The sequence below is a fragment of the Pocillopora verrucosa genome, chromosome 13 (genome assembly GCF_036669915.1).
Source record: "Pocillopora verrucosa isolate sample1 chromosome 13, ASM3666991v2, whole genome shotgun sequence".
Lineage (NCBI taxonomy): Eukaryota > Metazoa > Cnidaria > Anthozoa > Scleractinia > Pocilloporidae > Pocillopora > Pocillopora verrucosa.
In genome coordinates, this window is record NC_089324.1 from 14185187 (window position 1) to 14206303 (window position 21117).

A 21117-nucleotide genomic window follows, 5' to 3' on the forward strand; every position below is an offset into this window, starting at 1 on the left:
TTGTTTCCTGGCGGCCATGTTAAAAACAGTTACCGTTTGAGGTCTGGAACGAGCTGCGTGAGGGTCTGGGGGTTAGAAATCTTCGTACACCGCTCACACCGCTCGCGATCCCTCGGAGCTACTCGGACCTCTTTCTCAGTGCAATTTGCGACGCCTGTAGTTATTATTTTTTTTAGCGGATCTCTATTTGCTCGGGCAACGAACTGTGCTTAAAAAAAATTGCAAGGGTCTACCTATAGTCTGAAGCATACACCATACATGGCATAATAGTTTGGAAAAGCGCAAAGGGAATATTTTCGAATTTTCTCAAACCCTTTTTTTATCTTCCCTCTTCAGTTTTTAAAAACTGAAAAACATTGTCACAAACGCAACGAAAGCCTTTCCGTTTGGGTTGGCCATCCAGTCCTGGGAAACACAGCTGAAGGCCAGGCTGCTTAACTCTAAGACCTGGTTACTAAAGTCCATCATGGCTGCCAAGTTGTGATCGTAGGAAAAGCGTATCACAAATTAACCAAAGTCATATAACTTCATATACGTCTGCTTATGACATTATGGGTTCGTCTAAAAAGCATAAGGAAAAGGATAAGGACAGAGATCGCGAAAGAAGAAGAGAGAAAGACCGAAAACACCGCGATAGAGACAAGGAGCGCGAGAAGGACGGGGACAGAGATAAAAGAAGGCATGATGAACGGCATCGAGAGAAGCGAGCTCATGGATCGGATGAAGAAACAGAAAGAATTGAGAAGAAAAAGTCTAAGAGAGAAGAGTATGATGACCTCTATGAGTACGCCATAGAAGAATCGGCTCGCGAGGATCGAAGTGAGTGGCATCGATGACTTTTGCATGTGTTTGATGAAGATGGATATGTATGTCACTGTTTTGAAAATAGAGAGAAAAGTTTAGAATGCCAAATAAATCTGAATATGTTGTTTGCCCTTGCTAATGAACTGAAGCCTTGACATTCTCTCACAGGCAGCGACGCACAGCCCAAGCAAGAGGGAGGAGACATTTCTTTAAGCATTGAGGAGACTAAGTATGTGCATTGTAGTTATAGTTTCATGTTTACTTATAGTCATTTTTCCACATAAAAACTTGCTTGCTTGTAAAAAGAAATTTATCCAAACCTTTTTACAATAAACATTGTTTTTATCCGTTATATTTTAATTCTGTAATATTTATACTATTTACTATTGCTTTACCTTTAGTAAACTGAGAATCAAACTTGGACTAAAGCCTCTTGAAGGTACTGACTCATCTGGAACACAAGAGGGTAAGGATGGCGTGGAACAGTAACCATTAAACACTTGTTGGTTTGCAAACTACACTGCTCATCACCAAAAGACTATTTTTTAATGCACATTTGAACTCTCTCAAACTCATCTCCCTTGGAACACATCAATGTCACAGTGCTATGTACATTGCTGTGTTACCTATTAATGCATGTAACACAACACATGTAACACAACACATGTAACATGACTAAAGCATAAAGAAATGCATTGCAAAAACAGGAAGCATAGAAGGTCTTGAACTATTGTGCAATGACATAAAACTTTTACCTCAACCCAAGCATTTATTTTAGTGGTAAAAGAGTGACAGTTGTCTTATTGCGATAATTTTTCTGGACAGAAAATGCAACTTCTAAGAAAGAGGATGTTCATGTGCCAGCAATCAACATGGCTGACCAGAAAGAAACTGAAAAGGTGTGCTCCACATGAATTTTTTTGTAGCATAACATAATTATACATAATTTTTTAGCATATTATTTATGAAACATTATTGATTAACTGAATGTTAACAATCAGTTAATTTATAAAGAAGTAGTTAATTTACAAATTGAATTAAAGACAATTAGAAAATTTAATCTGTCTTCAGTGAGGACAGAGGGCCTCAGGCTTTTTTGATCATGTTGCTTCTTAAAAAAAAGAAAAAACATGAAATTCTTCAGAACTACTTGAATTTTTTTTCTCAAACCAATACCACTTATTTTAATTACTGGAGAAATTGATTACCAAAAAAAAATCTAATGTGGTTGATTTTGCACATAGGCAATTGACCAGCTGTTAGAAACCTAGAAAAGTGTGTAACATTTAACTCCCAAGATCCATCTGATAATTCTCCCTACTGACTGCTATATATTTCATGTAAATTAGACCAGAGAATTTGGTGTTGTATCACAATAGCACCCCTCAAGCTGATAAGCTCATCTGTTCTCTGAACCTGTTTACAAAATAACTTATTGGAATTGTGATGGGAAATTACATGTTGATAACTTCTGGAAGAGAACGACAAAAATGCTTATTTGATAAGTCTTACATAAGTTACAAATGAAAACTAAAATTATGGAACTTCTTTAGTTTAAAAGGAAACTGGAAGAAATGAAGGAAAAGAGAAGAATTAACAAAAAACTAGGGTAAGTCATGAATATATCTTGACAAGTAGATTTTTCCGGACTCCCGTATCACTTCCTTTAATGTTTTACACCCTAACATCAGTATGCATATTCTCCATACTGTTCTCTATACATTTCCCAAGGTGCTTACAAGGAGAATTTATTTTACAATCAAGAGTGTCTTCAGTTAGCAATCATTTCCTTTTTTCTCATGACCTCAATGTTTGACTCAAGGGTGATATTTTAAGGAGAAATCAGATGCAAATCACTCAAAAGGATTAACCGTAACATGGGCTCTCAAAGTTGAGGTCCCAACTCTAGGATGAATGATTATCTATAATTGTCAAATGTGATTTTAGTTAATAATAGTTTTATTAAATGGAGAGGTCATAAGGAATGATTTTTAGATACTTCATAAGCACTGCTTCTATAAACTACTTCTTTCTTCTGTTTGGAATAGAAAAGTGAAAAGCTTGGGTACTGCCGACAGTGATGATGATGATGACAGTGCCATGTCATGGGTTTTAAAGAGTAGGAAAAATGAGAATGAAAAGGTTTTGGCTGAGAAAAGGGTTAGTTTTATTCCAGTGATTATACAATTGTTTTTTTTAATTTGCCCAGAATTTGTTAAAAATTTTTTCTCAGTTTGCTGTGTAGCCATTAAGAAATTTTCCATAGCCATGCCCTCAATCACTGCCTTATAAAGCTATGTTCAATGCTTCTCTGAAATGGGCTTAACTATAATTTAGGTAACTTAAATAACAGAACATTGTATAACTCAAAAATGATGCTGTGGTATTGGACAACAAAACAGTTTCATGTTGCAAGGGGCTACATGTATGTGAACTTGTGAAAAAGTTTACACATAGCATTTTCTTCTAGGCTTCAAGAAATGTAACTTGTGAGCAGGTCCTTATTATTAGTGTTGCAATACCTATATTTCCACTTACGGGAAGTGGGGGAGAGAGGGGGGGCAGCTGGTATCTGATCATACAGTATGTGCTAGCTGGCTTGTAATGCTGAAGGCCTTGTTCTTTCCTGTGGAAAAAAAACAATTGTGCTGAAGTGCTGAAAGTGGAGACCTGCTGGCAGACTACAAGAAATGAAGTTACTTCGAGGGACATAGATGCAGTATGATTCTATGAAATATTGGAATTTCACGGAGGACCTGTTACTAAATTGCAATAAAAACTTTTTAATGTATTTGACTGTGTAAATTTTGGTTTTCAACAGGCACAATTGCTGGAAGAAATGGATGAAGAATTTGGGATAAGTGATTTAATGGAGGAAGAATTTCGATCTCTGTCAAAATCAAAGAAGCCAGTATGTAGTCAGTCTCTGCCCAAAGTTTCTATAGAAATGGAAAATTTGAATTTTTTTTTAACCGTCCAACTTCCACGATCTGGTTGTTAATTCTCCCCTCTAGCTGCTACACAATTTCTTGAAAATTGTATGCAATTACAAGAATTTGGGTTTAGATCAAGGTAACAACTTCTACCTGATAAGTTTGAGTATTTGCACTACCTGAGTGGAAGATAAAGTACAGAGTGATATTATATTGAGAAGTTACATGTTAATCACTTTCAGGAGTTGAACACAGGGTATTATCATGGATTCCCATTTTCCTCTCATTATTGACAAACTTTCAAAACTTTTCACTGTTCAAAATTGTTTCAAAAAATGTATAGAATACTAATGATTTATTATTCCATTGATAAAAAAATTAAAAAATTAAAGTGTCCACTACACTATTTTATAAATGAAGCATTTTTTGTTTTAGAAATTTCTGAGTGTGGCATTCTCTTTTTGTAGACATACTCAAGCCAGGATCTTAGAGGCATAAAAGTTGAACATTCACAAGAACATTTTACGGTTTGTTCAAGCCAGATATTTAATTTGTAATAATATAAATGAAAAAATTACGTGCAGCTGATTGGCTGAAAACAAGTGCATTTTTCATGTAATATGAATGGGAAGTTGTAACACAAGTGCAAATTACAAATGGCTGGTGCGCTGTTAAAATTTTGTCTAGGCTTTCTGTGTTGCTTTTTTCATGGAAATTATTAACAAGTATTAACTTGATTTCTCATGCAAATAAGTACTTGTAATTTTTCAAAGACTACAAGTTACACTAAGGCTTGTGCAACTTTTGTTGTCTTTAAAAATGTCAAACAAGTGCCTCCCCCCCCCCCCCCCTTGAATAAGCACCTACCTTTGTACCTCACGGTTTCATATAATTACATGTAGGGATACATGGAAAAACCATTTGTTATTGCCACTTTGTTAATCCTTTCACTCCCAAGATCTAATTAGTAATTCTCCTTACTATCTTCCATACAACTCTTATGATGTTAGTTCAGAGAATTTGGTATTGGATCAACTAATAATCCCATGGTTGACATTCTTCTTTATTCTTATCACCTGCCTGCTTGATATTATATTGATATTGTAAGGAGAAATTCTGTCTTGGTCACTTGTGGGAGTGAAAGGGTTAAGCTTTACCTCTTTAAGCTTTATCTCTTTAAGCTTTACCAGTATAAGAGAATAATCACCGCCCCCTCAAATAGATGCCCCTCCTTCCAATAAGCAACCTTCTTTTTAGCCAAAATTTTGAATAAGTGCCCATGTGGATAATATTATCATTACATCTTCAGTATTGTCACAAATCTCAGAGTGGATTTTCTTTCACAGGACTTACCTTAAACTTCACCTGTTTTTTTTCAGGAGGGTTCTACTGTGATTATGACCTTAAAAGATGCTGGTAAGTGGACCATTCTCAATATTAGATTATTTCTGAGTGTTAGATTCTCTCTTTGTAGGTTTACTTGAGCCAGAATCGCAGAGCCATGATCTAATGCTTGAAATGCCAGCTTTAGAAACTCTTTATTGAGGCCAATTTACATTGTCATTATCTGTGATACCCTCAACTGACAAAGGATCACAGTCTCTCTAAAATCAGTTCCTTTGTTTATTCTCAATAAATAACATATTGTTAGATACTGTTAGATGCTGTTAGATAATCTGATTACACACTTCCTTCTAAATAATGGAAGTGATAATAAACTTGCCAGTTTGCCGGTGATTGTTGACGTATGAGTCACAGCACTTGAAGAAGAAATTTGTTTAGTTATGCAGCAGTTATACAATATTCAAGGGGTTTCAATAACTTTTACCATAAGTGGCTGTTGATGGTGTGCTAGCCAGCTGTTCTGCAAGACCAAACATAAGAGCTTGCTGGTAGGCTTAACAGACGGCAGTGACAGCAGATGGTGGAAGGAGGTCTTACAGATGGCAGTAGGAGGTCTTACAGGTAGCAGTAGAAGGTCTAACAGATGGCAGTGAGAGGTCTACCAGACAGCAGGAGGAGGTCTTACAGTTGACCACTAGTAACCTGCTCTTATTGAAACTGCTGAGTATTTATCTTGATCTACTTTAATTTTGTGCATTTCAGGTGTCCTTGATGAAGATGAGCAAACTTTGGTAAATGTAAATATTGTGGACAGAGAAAAGGTATGTTCCTTTTAATGTGATTGATTCACATCAAACTCATCTCAGCAAATAGATCACTTTGAAGCCAACCAACAAATCATAATCCAATAGGGTTTATGTTCGTGGGTATCAATATGTTTTGAGTGTGCCTCAGAGTTATCGTAGCTAAGCTGTTAGGCAAGGGTTCAATTGAGTTGTGAGAGGGGCCTCAACATATTTAAAACCAAGAACATAAACTGTGTTACTATAAATCATCAGCACTATGAAGGGTATTAAGAAAATAGAAACTGAAAAAAAAAATGACGACAAACTGGTCTGTATAATGAAATACATTTTAGCCCACCTAAATCTTCATTTTAGCCTGCCAAATGCACTGCAATGCCAACAAAAAGATAATAATTTAAATTTATGATAGTTGACTTACAGCTAATTTTAAACAATGAAAAAAATTTATTAAAAGATTAATTGGATGGAATTCACTCAACTTTTCTCTTCTCTCTTAGGCAGATAAAAATGTTGAACTTCGGAAAAGAAAACCAGATTACAAACCGTATGATGAGCCAGAAATTGATGAATATGGCAAGGTAAGTTCATGATGTTGAGTCATCTGAACTTTGTGAAGTTGTCACCCTTAGCACTTGCATCAATGGGAGCTTATTTGCATGTACATTAAAGAATAGTGTAATAAGTTTGTTAATCTCATTTCCTTGCCATCATGATTTTCAAGGTCAAACAGCGAGGACTTTTAGAGAAATATGATGAAGAAATTGATGGAGAGGAAAAGAAATCGTTTGTCCTTGGTAAGAATGTGACGTTTTCATGTTTGTGTCTGTGGTGATACAAAAAATAGGGAAAACGTGGGCAACCAAGTTAATTGGCTAAAAAATGGTGCACGTATTCTGGACCAAAAGAATCCTGGATTACTTTGACATTTAAGGAAAATTATTTTAATAGAAGATATTAAGGCGTATGACAAGAGACTGGGTGAATATCCCCCCCTACTCTCTCCAATACCCAAATGCTTGGGATGCTTCCTTTTAGACTTGCCCTGACAGATGGTGATATATATCTTAGTAAAGGTTTTTTACAAAATGTTTTGTCAGGTTCAGGAGGAACTTATGACTCAACTAAGGAAGATGAAGTTAAAAAGGTACATTTTCTGATGAATTTTACTGACAATTTTTACATAACTGTAAATTTTGTGTGTAGAATATTACTTGCATTTCTAAATGATGGAAAGTCACAAAGCAATATATATATATATATTTTTTTTATTAAAACAGATACAAGCAAAACTTAAAGCCCAGATGGTAGGTATACAAGTTCAATTTGAAAAAAAAATGTTTGGTTTGTTTTAACGTGTCTTGTTAGTACGACATGATCTCACCAGCTGTTTACTCAAATAACACTGTGAAAAGACCCTGGAGGTTGCTTCCATGTTCCTGTAACCCTTTAATTCCCAATATCTGATTATTAATTCTCCCCTCTAGCTGCTACACATTTACTTTTAAATTAGTCACAAGAATTTGGTGTTAGATCATGATAACAACTTCTACCTGATAAGTTTGAGTTTTCTCATTACCTGCTTAAGGGAAAATGTATGGATATTATAGGAAGAAGTGACATATTAATAACTTTAAGGAGTTGGAGGGTTAAAGTTTGTCAAGGTCTTGTTTATGTACTGAGTCTTAAATGATTATGAATCCGTATAATTCTTATAACTATGTTGCAGGCAGTATGCTTTTATCTGCTATCTTCTGCGTAATGTTGCTTGATGATTGTTGCTGTAAATAGCTTTAACGTTTTCCACGAATGTAGAATTCAATTTTGTTCTTAATTTTTTCGCAGGTGTCGCTAGAAATGGCGCAGCCTCGACCGGTTGCTGAGTACTATACCCAGGAAGAAATGGTAGAAGGTCGTTTACATAACTTTCTTTCCACTTGTCTTTGAGCTAATAGCCTGTCATTCTCTAACTTATTGACTCCATCTCTACTTGAAAGGTCAAATTTAAGAAACCAAAGAAGAGAAGAAAGATTAAAAAGAGAGAAACACTCAAGGTAAGTGTGAATACTTCAAATGACTGGGAATATATGAAAATCATATATATGAACTGCGTATAAAGAAGTGAATATGAAAAAGATCTTCGCCGTAATGAGCTCTGTTTAAGCAAAAAATTCAGGCTTGTACGGGATTTGAACCAATGACTGTAAGCTCAGCAGGTCGAGCACTGCACTGGTATCGCAAAGCTCTTGGTACAGGCCTACATTTTTTTCAAGACTTGTTTTCACTACTGCTCGAGTAGTGTTCATTACTACGAAGCTCACTTTCACATTCACCTGAATACTTCGTCAAATATGTAGTTGAAGGTTGTGGTGTCGGAATTTGTTTCTTCTTTTTCTTAAAAGGAGAAAGTACGTCTTGAACCTCAGCAAATTGAGTGTAATTTGTAATACAAGATGGCTCTGGTTTTGCCGTCAATTTGGTTACCACTTTATTTTTTAGAATGCATTGTATGTTGTTGGTTAACTGTGTTTGTGTATTTGTTTGGGTCATAGGCAGATGACCTTGAGGCATTACCAGGACAAACAGATTTACACAGTGATCGTGGATCACGGTACCGTTTTCAATTTTTGGCGTTGAGTTAGTTTTTTATTTGTTCTAGCGTCGAAGATACGACATTTTACCTTAATATTATGGTCGCAAAGGTCGTAGGTGGGAAAAGTTTTTGACAAATTTCTAGCAGTTACGAGTTTTGCCGCGCTTTTAACCAACCACTTTTTTGGTCATTTTCTTTCCTAACTTCCAAACAGGAGTGTGAAGTCCATATTGAAGAATACACCTAAGATGGAGGAGAGAGAAGAAACGGGCGACATGATGGAACTTGATCCTTTGGAGCCCGAAGACGATGGTCTGTTGAAAATTTTCTCTTATACCATTTCATTGAAATTTCGCCGCAGCCAAGACGATTGTAGCATTTGTTTTCAAGTAATTGAATAGGACATTCGAACCCGTCCCGGCGGAAGGTGTAACAGTTATTCTTTTGTACGAGTGCCCTGCGCACATAGACAAAACGGCTTTTTTATTACAGTCGTAGTATCGCCAGTAATGAACATCATGATTTTCTCGTAAACGAGTACGATGAGACCCTCTCCCCCCCCTCTTCATAACATTTTTGTCATTTCCTTGAAATGCTACAAAGGCGTGAGAAATGTCATCGCAAATCTAAGGCAAGTTCTAGTTTCAGAGAATCACCTTAAGGAAAACTTCGCATTGGAGTTTTCCTCAAAATATTTGAACAACTTAGTTGATACTGTAAATTGACCACCGTAATGAGTTGCTAGAGCTGGCGTTTCGCGCGCCAGCACTTCGTCAGAACGAATGACAAAGTTGACTAGGGGCTAAAGCGCGAAACGTAAGCTGTAACAGACTCTGTACGATGGCCAGTTTACCTTAAAAACTTATTTAAACCAGACTATCTTGTAATACCCACCACTGACGCAGCATAATTTTATGAGAAATTTACCCTCTTAATTCATTCCCGCATGAATCACTTTCCATTATTCTTTGCGTGTAGCAGTTCCTATGGCTGATACAGACAATGGTGCTATAGTCGAAGATGACGAGGCCCAGTTAGAATTACAACTGGCATTAGAGAGGTATAAATGCAAATATTTAACTCCTTATAACGTCGTCGTGTAGTTTCAGCGCGGTATCCAGCAAACAGCAGATGAGAATAGACCAAGAGAACAGTTAGAAGATGTTATTTTGATTTAACAACAAATTCCCATGTGTGAATAACAAAGAAATTCATAGCTTGCTGATACTTGTCGTACAATACGTGCGGAAAGTTCCTCTTTTTTCCCGCGCTTTTTACGGGCGGCACGATTTCCTGTGCTTTGTAGCGTTGACCTTGGTGGCACCGCACTTGCCATAATTTTTCCCGCCTTTTTCACTGTTTGCATGGCCAAGTTCCTGAACTGTTAGTAGGCCTACTGGGAATTTTCGGTTTCATAGTTAATCTTAAGGATAGTAGTCTCGAATTTAAAATATTTTCTTTCTTCACTTAAGGTCACGTCGACTAAAACAGAAGAAATCGACGATCGGCGCAGAAAAGGTGAGTTTCTCCAGGACAACCAACGTCTAGCGTTGACTGTTAATAGGACACATTCAGGGTATAACATACATTACAAAGTGTTCTCAGGAAAAAAATAACCGCAATCTTTAAGGATCTAAAATATGTACCGCCCAGAATGACGTACAAATGAAGCACAGCCCAAATTTATGGTTACATGTAAAGAAAAGCACTAGAAATGTCACCATGAACCGAAAGTAAAAGTCCCGCGAAAAATGTCGAAAAAGTCTCAAAGATGGTGCATACACAGATGGAACCTATGGGATGGGAAATCTTTGCACCGCCTTCTCTCTCCCTCTCCTTCCTCCCCTCATTGATTCTATGTGGACGGTTTATAAATTTCAAAATGGAATTATTTATTATACACCGGGTGGTACGTAATCTTTTATTCTCATCAGGTTGTCGAGGTTCCGTACATGGATCAGATGAGACCCCTTCTACTAATTATATTAACACGGTTTGTGAGTGTCGCAGTTGAATCGTTTGATATTTAATGGAATCCGATCTTGTTTTCGTGCCAGGTTGTCGAGGCTCTAGCCACAGTGATTAAAAAAGAAAAAGAGGAAGACGTAGACAATAAAGGTGAGTTCAAATTCTTCAAATGCGGACGCGGTCATTTTGTAAGGAGCTTCATGTTTCTGATGTCTTCAGTAGTTTGCAGTGGAAAAGAATTTCTCAGATTTTGTCTCTCAATTTCAGATTCCATCATTTTGAACTCGACTTCTGAGTTTTGCCGAACACTCGGGGAGATACCTACTCTGAGTAAGTAAATATTACTAATTTTGTTCGACTTAAGAGTAACTTTCGATTGAGGGTCGAAAAAAAATCAGGGATTGCGGTGGTTTTCCTAGAGTGCATTTCGATTGAGTGTCGTCTAACCAAATCCAAAGTGATCACAGTGGCCAATCAGGAGAAAGGAAGATACCACTAAGAGCCAATGAGAACTAGGGTATAAACAACCAAACTACCTAAAGCGCGGGAAAACGCGGGCGAGTTTTCAAACCCAATCACAGAGCGGAGTCAAGCAAAACCAAACCACTCTCGGATTACTTGCGAAACTCAGTGGAAGATAAATTCAAGGTAAACTATGATACCTTGAATTCAGAACTACCAGTTTTAGAAGATTGTCGCACAAAAAATAGTCTTATTTTCGTTCTTTACTTTACTGTGTCCTGCATTTGTATTCTTATTAAAAATGTACTCTGGCGTGAAGCAGTAAAAAAACTCGAAATTCAAAGAAAGGCTAGTTTGCTAAGGTAGATAAACACTTAAGGCTCGTTTGTTTAGGTGGATAAACACTTAAAGGAGATAAATAAATCCAAAACGAAAAAATTTGAATAAGTACGGGGAGGATTAAAACGGATTGTGAAAATGTTTCATTCCTTTGTAGGTGCACCTGGCGAGGAAGTGGAGGAGGAAGAGGAAGATGATAATGAGGTGAGAAATGCTTAGAAATTCATGGGAATGTTTTTTTCTCATGCGCTGTCTCCTTCAAAGAAACGTGAGGTTCATTCAAGAAGAGCTTACGATTCTTTACTTTGCAGTGGCGAATGGATGTCGAGAGAGACGAAGAAGCTGAACCGCAGGGAGGATGGGAATGGGTGAAAACACAAGAAGAAAAGAGGAAAAAAGAAAGAGAAGAGGTTTGAAGAAGAGCAACTCGCTGAAGTTTTCTTCAATATATATTTGTTTTCTCTTGTTTGGTTTCTCAGAGTTCCCACTTGTTTAAGGTTTCTGTATAATCCGTGCGGAAAGTTCCTCGTCTTTTCGCGCGTTTTTCATGAGTGGAATGATTTCCAGCGTTTAGTACAGTTGACGTTGGTGGCACCGCACCGAACATAACATTTCCCGCCTTTTTAAATGGTTGCATGTTCGAGCTGTTAAATTTCAGGGGGCCCTCGGGGATTTTCAGCGTCATGATTAACCTTAAGAAAAGTTTTGTCGTAACTGCTAAAAGGAGCAGAGCGGTCTGTACGATTCCTGATCGCTCGGTTCGAGTTCAACTGTTTTCGATAAACAGTGTTTCAAGTATGTTTGTGTTGGGGCTTGGAAGGAATGAAAGAGAGCTTTTTTTCGGGAAGGGTAACTACCAAGAATTTCGAGAAACGGGAACGGGATGTTACATGAGTGTTGAGTTATTCGTTAGTTTTCGTTCCTTCTCCGTGGCCCTTTCTCGGATATCTTCGTCCTCTACTAAAACTACAACCCGGTGAATGTGCTACGGACAAATTAAAATCTATCAGTATATATGTGCAGCAATTTTCAAACAAGTCTCAAGTCATCCGGGATTTCTCTAGTTTTGCTTGGTCCTGAAAACTCGCGCTCCACCCTTTTAACCAATCAGAATCAAAACTAAAACCAATCGCGACTTAGTTTCCCGCGTTCTCCCGCGCTTTAAGCAGTTTGCTTCTTTTCATTTCGTGTTGTTTTAATATTAGTTTCTAGTGATATTTTCCTTTCCTTTGATTAGCTGTTTAGTTAACTTTGATCACGGTGTTACGAAACTGCGCCGAAATGCGCCGTACAGAATTATACTTTTCTTTTGTCTATAGGAAACGGAAAATAACATTCTTGACGCAGAACCTTTGGTTGGAAAAGGCGTAGGCGCAGCTTTGTTTCTTGCATCAAAGAAAGGTAAATAACATGCCTTTTGCTGTACGTTTTATTTTGCTGTTATATTTTTTATTGCTTGAGTTTTTACCATTTCCTCTTCCTTAATTTTGCTAAGGTTTACTGGAACAAAACTCGAAGGCAAAAATTGAAGGGAAAGCTTTGCCATTTCTCCCCTCTGTTGGTGTTGTGGACGAAGAAAAAATGCGGTAAGAAGAGAAGTTTGTATGTATCCTTTGCCCTTTACACCCTAGCATCAGTATCCATATTCTCTATACTGTTCTCTGCGTTTTTCCTTTGGTACTGACGAGGAGAATTTGTTGAACAATTTAATGAATGATTAAGCAGTGTTACTGTAACGAGAAGTTAGTTACTGATAACTCTTAAAGGTTTAAGGGTCAAAAAAGAGTCCAGCATTTGTCAAAGTAGTTTAGATAAGCAATAAGGATGTTTTATGTCGTTTTAAACAAAAGCGCCTTTTAGTATAGAATGGTGTTGTTGCAGATGCAAAGAATATTTTAGTACAGCAGTGACGCGTATTTTCTTGTGTTTCCAGCCTTGTTGTTGCAATGTTTTCAATTGAGAGCTTAAAGTAATCACTACTTTGGATCTCTCTATCTCGCTCTATGATTGGTCTAGAAAACTCGCGTTAGTTTCTCAACCAATCAGTTGTAAGAACTCAAACTAATCAGGACTTATGCTCTCGCATTTTCCCGCGCGTTAGGTAATTTCTTTGTTTTTTCTTTGAGTTTTTATTGTCTGCTTGTGACAATTCTCTAAGCTCTGATCGGCCGTTGTGGTACGTTTGGTTTATATTTTACCATATTCAGCCGAGATGCGCTCTTTGATGTTGTTAATTGAAGTAAAAGTAATTGACGTTTTTTCTTATTGATCTGCTTGTTGCAGCGAAGAGGAGCGTGAACGCGGAGGTCGATCTTCAAGGTAAACAGTTCTTCCTGTGTTACGTCTTTACAGTCTTATGTGGCGAGCTTGAGGTAGTTGTAATAGAATATAATTCTACCAGGGCTTAGCATCATTTTTCTGAATTGTTACGTTAGTTATGTTTTTATTTTTAATCTACCCTGGCAAAATACCATTTTTATTATTTCTGTCTTACGTTTCTTACAATGTAAGCCATGAGAAATGTGGTGTTGAATCAAACAATATTTCCTACTTGATATTCTTCTTACACTGGTGTTTTGCCATCTAAGATCTGTATGGAGATTCTCCTTACTATTCCCCATGTATATCCCACAATACTGACAAGGAGAATTTGTCGAGCAATCTCATGGCTTTCATCTTTGATTTAGTGGTGACACTGTAAGGAGAAATGAAATTCTAATCATTATAAAGGGTTAAAAATAGAAAACCTTTTGATGGAATACTAATACGTAAAGGAGAAACTCTCTCTTAGGGATATTGACAGAGACCGCGACCGAGACCGAGACCGAGACCGAGACCGCGATAGAGACAGGTGAATTCTCGTCACTCTTCTCTGTTTATTCCCCTAATGTTACCCGTGAGAATTTAGAGATTCATCGCCACTGGCATCGTGTGAATTTTGTAATAAGGAATAGTGATTATTCCATTCACGAGCTGCGAAGCATCAAAAATACCAACGAGCGAGCGCAGCAAACGAGTGAGTTTTCTGATGCATCGCAACTGGTGAGTAAAATCGTTCAAACACTTTCCATGGTATGATGTTTTTATTTCATACAAACTGAGATTTTTTCAAATTTCAATTCAAAGATTGGCGGCGAACGCCTGTGAAAATACATCGTTTGTCCAATCAGAGACACGAACGATAGTACTCGATAGTACTTCAAAGTGTAAATCTCAGTATCTATAAAATAAAAAGTATGTCGATAGCGCACGAGTGGCTTTTTACCGATGCATTTCTTTCTCCAGGCATGGTGGTAGTTCATCAAAGAATAAGCAAGAATACAAACCCGACGTAAAGCTGGAATACTATGATGATAATGGCCGACCTCTGACACCCAAAGAGGTGAGATTTATTCTGAACCCTTTGTTCTTTAGCGCGTTTTCCGAGCTTTTTTCAGAAGTTGATGATCGTTTCCTTTGTTCTCATGACCTTAATGTGTTATTCAGTAGTGATGTTGTAAGGAGAAATTAGATGCTTGTCACTCTAGAGGGTCAAAGGGTCAACGTCTTTACTGCTTGTTGTTGTAGCTGCAGTCTTTGTTGTTGTTTTTGCTGGTGTGGTGGTGGTGTGTAGGAACCGTTGACTCTTCTAACTGCCAAAGCTCCCAGTTGTTCGTTTGAAAGTTGTTCTGATTCTTCTTATCTTTGTTCTTTCAGGCTTTCCGTTTCATGTCCCACAAGTTCCACGGGAAAGCGTCCGGGAAAATGAAGACTGAGAAAAGGATGAAGAAACAGCAGGATGAATGGTAAGTTAAGAAAAAGTTAGTTTTCACCCCAAAATTGTGTGGCCGTTTCCATCTGTTAGGCCACCATCGATTAAACTTAATTTCTTCGCTCTATGTAATGTTAGAACCACGTCTCAAATTGTACACCTTGAAAATTTACCTTGTACAGTTAGTTTGTGTTTTTTGTTCTCAATCACTCTAAACCTTTTGGCTCCCAGTGGTGATCGACAAGAAATTTCTCCCAATAATATCTATACAATGTCAAGCTAACAAGTGATGAGAAGAAAGTAGAATATAAAAAGAGGGTACTGTTTGATTTAATGTCAAATTCACAGAGCTAAAACTATGAGAAATGAACGGCTGACGATGCAGAGGTTGGCTATTGAGTTCGCAATAGTAAAATCACTAATCATGTTTACTTGATTCGTCCTTATTCGCTTTTTTGATGTTTATCTTCCCTAACTAACTGTTATTTCACCCTTTACACCCTAACATCAGTATGCATATTCTCCATACTGTTCTCTATACATTTCCGAAGGTGCTGACAAGGAGAATTTGTTCAACAATCAAGAGCTTCTGTAGTCGTTGATTATTTTCGTTTTCCTCATGATTGTAATGTTTGATTCAGGGGTGATACTGTAAGAAGAAATTAGATACTAGTCACTCTTAGGGGTTACGAGGTTAATAGTCTTCCATTTATGAACAATTTCCAATGACCCCGATTAAGTTCCAGGCTCGTTAAGATATTTGAAGCTTGGACGCGTGTGATACTTGAGCAAATTATCTGAACCAGTCTTTTAAGAAATATATGCGAAACGTTGATGAGAATTTACACTCTCATCTTTGGACAGAAACACTAATGCTTCTTGTTGCGGTTCATGTTTTCAGGCGCTTCAGAAGATGAACTCTGGAGACACGCCACTCAACACCGCAGCGCTTCTGATAGAGAAACAGAAAAATGCTCAGTCGCCTTTCGTTATTCTAAGTGGCGGAGGACAAACTTTCTCTACCGGGTGGGTAACAGTTTATTTGTAACACAATTGAGGAGAGTGAGGAGATGGTTGGGCAAGCTCCGGTGATGTAATCACAGCAGGGAGAAGAAGAATCGAATATTTCAGTGAGCTTCGGCTAGTCTTTTTTTGCGACGTTCAAAATCGCCTGCAGCACGAGAGAAAAATCTAAATAGTGTATTAGCAAGGTAGAAGAACAGGGCCTTGTTGTTGGAATGGCAGATAACGTTATCCAACTGATAAGTGTGAACGGAACTTGCTACACTATCCACCGGTTAGAGACTTATCCAGTGCACAGCGTTATTCACCCTTCAAACAACCGGGGGCAAGAAGGAGACTAGGGTGAGGCAGGCGTAGGCGTAACTATGGGGACCACCCAGGCTTTGAGAGAATGGGTGTAACTAATTCCTCTGCACAGAACCTTGTCACGAGTTACGCAGCGCGGCACGTTGTGGCTCGCATTATTTGTATTTCCTCTTCACACCGCGCATTTATCCAGTTGTAAAGATGATCATCAGTCAATTTATGGCAGTCATATCTCCGGCGACCTAATTCACTTGCAGAAATGTTCCACATGCGTTGATTTTTTTATGGAATTTTTGGAGCAACTCATAGATTGCTGAGTTGAATTGATCATTCAGTAACCAATCGCCGCAAATTTTCTCTACGTTTTTAAGACCCTGATGTCACCTTCCCCAACTCGTAGGTAGCTCCTTCCCTCTCAGTGGGTGCTTTTGGTGTGATTACGATTCAATAGTTTATCTTAGAACCCGACGAAAACCTGCATCGAGGAATTTCCGCCCCACAATGTGCTGAGGGAGCAAAGAAAACGAACAGTAGGGCGCGTGAAGGAGTCTTTGATGTCGATTAATTTCGTGCCATTTCGCAGGCGACGTAGTTATTCATTTCGTTCAACTAAATGCACTTAGAAAAGTAGATTTCTCTTCAGTTAAAAGGTTGCAATTGTGTTCGAAATCTAAGGCTTACATTGGCTATAAGAAATAGTCTCGGTCTTTCGACTCTCTCTAAAGGCTGTTCTTCCTGAAAAAACACAACGTAGATTGAGATGGCAATTTTGATTGTGCAGTGGCATGCCCAACGAACTGCAAACCTCTCGCGATTATCAGCAATAACAGCATGATAGATTGCCCACAATGCGATTATCTCAGGCGAAGAAAGCTTCCCCACTATGTCGACTGGCAATTTAGCAACTGCAGTGGTTTATGGGAAGGTCTGGCGTATTCATATTTGTGCAACAGCGAAAAAATATTGCGGTATCAAACTCTGCTGGTCTAGTATTATCTTAGTGAATTTGCTTAAGAGAAATTTTCCAGACGGCTTAAAAACTTTGTTGCGTGCTAAACTTACTCAGAACCTGTTGTGCGACCCGTGATGTACAACCTTGTTTTAATCGGTTTGTTCTTTTTTTTTTTTTCTTTTTTTTTTCTTTTTTTGCAATTCCCTGCAGGACCACAATCTCCAAACGGAAGTAAGCATAACCGCAAGAATATCTTTTAGAGTTTTAGTAATCACCCACAGGAAATATGGTGGTCTGCACGTGCATTACACTCAAAGACGCTAGAACTCGCCACAATCTTCATAGAAAGACGCAGATCACGTGGGTATCAGTGGCAGTTATGTAGCATGATGAAACGGAACTGTTGTAGTAACGTAGGATCTAATAAAGGTTTGCTTAAATTTCCGTTGTCTTTTTGAAGCCTATACGATAATGAGTGATGCGCTGCGACTTTCAGAAATCCGAATGCCACTTTCAATCCCGATCTTGCAGTCTCTACTCCTTCAAGGGTACAGATAAGATTTTGAAGGGAAGGGGGGTGTTGACGGTTACAAATGTCCACATGCCTTATGTGGGGGAGGGGCAAAAACCATTATTGCACTATCTTGGTGCGTCTGTGTGTTCGTATTCACGTGGCAAGAAGGACCGGCAAATACAATATCTAGCTCCGAAAAAGATTCGCGTCACTCAGGTTTTTGGAACTTGGGGTCCTGTCGTACTACCTCTTTCCCAACACGCTCAAACACACCGGCAACTTTGGTCACGGACTTCACACTAGACTTCCTTTTTTCATGATAAACAGAATTACTCTCTTTTCGTCCTCTTCGGAAAAGCACTGGTATGTCTGTTCTCTCTGCCCTGCGCTAAGCTCCAAATTAATATTTCGCTCGTGATTCCAGCTTAACGAACGAAGTCGACCCCTTCCCTGTTTGCATTTAGGAAGTCTCATCGTTTCAGCTTTTCGATAAAAATGAAGTGAACGTCCAATTTCATCGTTTTTTCCTTCCATTCCTTATTGCAAACTTCCTGGTTAGGTTAGAGAAATAGGAATCCTAAAAATTTGGGCGTGGATAGGTACAGGCCAATTTCGCACGAATTTTGCATTGAAAAAAATCTGATTAAGTCTTTCCTTTTTATTCTGAGGCGCCATCTTTAAGCTTCTCTTTTTACATTAAAACAATCATCGGCAACGATATCTGAAAGGTTGGTATCCGTGAGCCTGAAAGATCCGTCGACGATTAGACATTTGTTCCTGCTCCAACCGGAAGTAGGCATATTCTGCTGTCTCTATCATGGGCTTGGCACAAGGGAGCATCAAGTGTCATCTTCAAACAACAAAAACAAGTTCAGGCAAATGCCACATGATACGAAGAGGCCTTTTCCCCAGCATAATTGCCCAGGTCTAAAGAGTTGAGGGGAAAATTGATCTACTTGACATGAACACCGCCCATCTCCCACCCGATGTTGTACGGCTGCCTCTTACCTTGTTCGCTGACAGACTCAGCTGTGAAAGAAGAATTATTTTTCCGCCACTACTCAACTGGGCACACAAATTACAAAGTGCTGATATCTGGGTGTGTTGGCCAGCCAAGCCACGGTACCGTTCATTTAACACCAATATGCTTACAGAAGTTTATTACGATTGAAAGAAACTAAATGCACCAAAGCTGGACACGAAAACCCCTAAAAAACCAGCTGATGGAGGAGAACGGGGAATGTGTACCTCAGTGGTTGCCACCCTCGAGGTTTTAAGGATATCCTAAGAATAACATGATAGACAAAAGCAGATAATAGTTACTCGGGGAAGTATGCGAATGCAGCTTTAGTAAAACCTCATGTCAAAATGACAATATTTCAGAAAAAAAAAAACTAAATAAATTTAAACGAAAACGAAAGTTAACACAGCGAAGGCTGACCGTAGATAACGCTTTCAAATTACAAACTACGATCCCATAACTCTCCGTGCCCCTCCCAATTGCCTCCAGTCCTCTGATACTTACCGGCAAAATATTAATTTATGCTATTGAGATTATGACAAATTACACTTAACTATGGTTCACTTAAATGCCAGTTTAAGATCCAGTAAAGGACTCCCCCCCTTATCCTACTGGGAACTTTTGTCCACGCCTCTATTTCGAGTTGTGTGAAGATCTGCGGTTACTTATCGGCGTAAAATCACACGTAGGCCAAGCTTTGCGTAGGTGGTCTGGGCGCCGTCACAGCTTCTTAGGGATCTTACTCAATTTCTGATAATTTTTTGTTGAAATTCTCTGCTCATTTCTTTGTCGTGAGGTATGCCTTCGTTTATTTTCATCTTTAACTCATTGCATGTTTAACCCTTAAAATCTCAAGTCAGAATTTTGCCATACAATATCATTACAATATCAAGCAGGGAAATGTTGAAAATAGAGGAAAAATATAAATTAAGGGATTTTTAGTTGATCGAATACAAAATTATCTGAATTGAAAACGTGAGAATTGTATGGGAAACAGTAAGGAGAATCACTATTACGATCTCGATGATTTGTCAATAAGAAAACTTACAACTAAGTTTAACAAGTTCGTCGTTTAGAATCTGTTTCCATGTTTTGCGGTCCTTAACCATTTTCGTTCCCTTTTAGTTTGTTTTCACTTCTCTGGTATTTTGTCGACCCTGGCAAGTTATTTCCAGATTGTTATCAGTTAATGACGCACGTATATGTAAGATAACTCGCGTATTCCTTAAAAAAAAATTCTTTCGTTCGAATTTATTGTAGACACTAAATCTTTTCTTTCAGGCATCTGAAAATCGGGTTTTGAAGCAAACCATTAAGTCAACTGCAATAAAATATCTCTCAATAATCCAGGAGTGCTTTTGACGTCATATTAATTGAAATTGATCTCGAAATTTTGACGTCATGTAGCTAAGCCGGTAAACGTAGATCAGGCGAATATGCAAAGTCTATAACTTCCGTGTAAATATTAGGGGAAGAGGGGGCGGAAAATACGAAAAAGCGAATTTCTGGTCAAAAACTTCCTGTCGACGTAAATTTTTTAAAAAACTGAGATCACAAATTGTGGACTTTACTTAGTTTTTGCTCCTTATGCTCACACGCTTAAAATCCCATGTTTTTGCACCGGAAATCAATTCTAATTTCTCAGCATCATTTTGTTTGATGTACAAACTCGTGAGCCTCCAATAACCTTCTGGAATGAGGACCAGGTGAATATGCAAAGCTTTATGGCTTCCCGTGTAAATATTTTGGGAAGGAGGGGCGGGGGATTAACAGAAGCGAATTTCAGTCCAAACTTCCTATCAGGGACAGTTGTTTTAAAAATTGAGACCACACGAATCTTGCCTCCTCGTCCTTACACCCTAACAATTCCATGTATGCACCGGAAATTAATTACAATGTCACAACAGCGTTATGCTTAGATATACAAACTCGTGAGACAACAATAACTTCTGGAAAGAGTGTGGCGTGCATATTAAGTACTGACTAGACTGGTCTTCCCGTAATTTGAACCATCGATCCACGTGTTTTAAGAGGTTGCTGTTAGCTCTGCAAAATGTTTACTGTTTATTGCCTTTGAGCTTTCGCGCGCGTGAATTTACGCAATATTCCTTCGCTGATGTTTAAATCCTATGCTTGCTTCGCTACATGATGCTTATTTGTTCCACTTTAATCTTGTTTTATTGCGTTATTGATGTATCAATTTGCGCTGGCGAAGTAAAAGATTGATGAAACACGACCTCGCGTCGTAAACAAGCCATCATATTGTAATTGGATATTCTGAAAGTGTCAAACCGGTAAATTTAG

The 21117-nt window shown here is 38.2% G+C and overlaps 1 protein-coding gene across 2 annotated transcripts; it reads left to right on the forward strand.

Annotated features, from left to right (window-relative positions):
* The first annotated feature begins 464 nt into the window (after positions 1–464).
* Positions 465–15061, forward strand: LOC131770809 (U4/U6.U5 tri-snRNP-associated protein 1). 2 transcript variants are annotated; one of them, XM_059086537.2, is made up of 30 exons: positions 465–819; positions 973–1033; positions 1206–1270; positions 1630–1703; positions 2358–2413; positions 2853–2964; positions 3626–3715; positions 4205–4264; positions 5117–5153; positions 5844–5902; positions 6385–6465; positions 6609–6681; positions 6985–7031; positions 7165–7191; positions 7730–7789; positions 7882–7938; positions 8437–8495; positions 8692–8789; positions 9456–9537; positions 9950–9995; positions 10535–10595; positions 10713–10775; positions 11404–11450; positions 11558–11656; positions 12566–12647; positions 12742–12832; positions 13530–13565; positions 14038–14097; positions 14532–14628; positions 14943–15061. In XM_059086537.2, the coding sequence occupies exons 1-30, from the start codon at positions 552–554 to the stop codon at positions 15033–15035; spliced, it is 2241 nt and encodes a 746-aa protein (XP_058942520.2). In that variant the 5' UTR covers positions 465–551; the 3' UTR covers positions 15036–15061. The 2 variants fall into 2 exon arrangements, with proteins under 2 accessions (XP_058942520.2, XP_058942521.2); XM_059086538.2 differs by having other exon boundaries at positions 9459–9537.
* The last annotated feature ends 6056 nt before the right edge of the window (positions 15062–21117 follow it).

What these genes read in the sequence shown, in the direction of transcription:
- LOC131770809 (XM_059086537.2), top strand. Translation starts at nt 552, where the DNA reads ATGGGTTCGTCTAAAAAGCATAAGGAAAAGGATAAGGACAGAGATCGC. An exon ending in TTAAGCATTGAGGAGACTAA is followed by an intron (nt 1,034 to 1,205) that starts GTATGTGCATTG and finishes CTTTACCTTTAG; the next exon opens with TAAACTGAGAATCAAACTTG. An exon ending in AGGAAGATGAAGTTAAAAAG is followed by an intron (nt 7,032 to 7,164) that starts GTACATTTTCTG and finishes TTATTAAAACAG; the next exon opens with ATACAAGCAAAACTTAAAGC.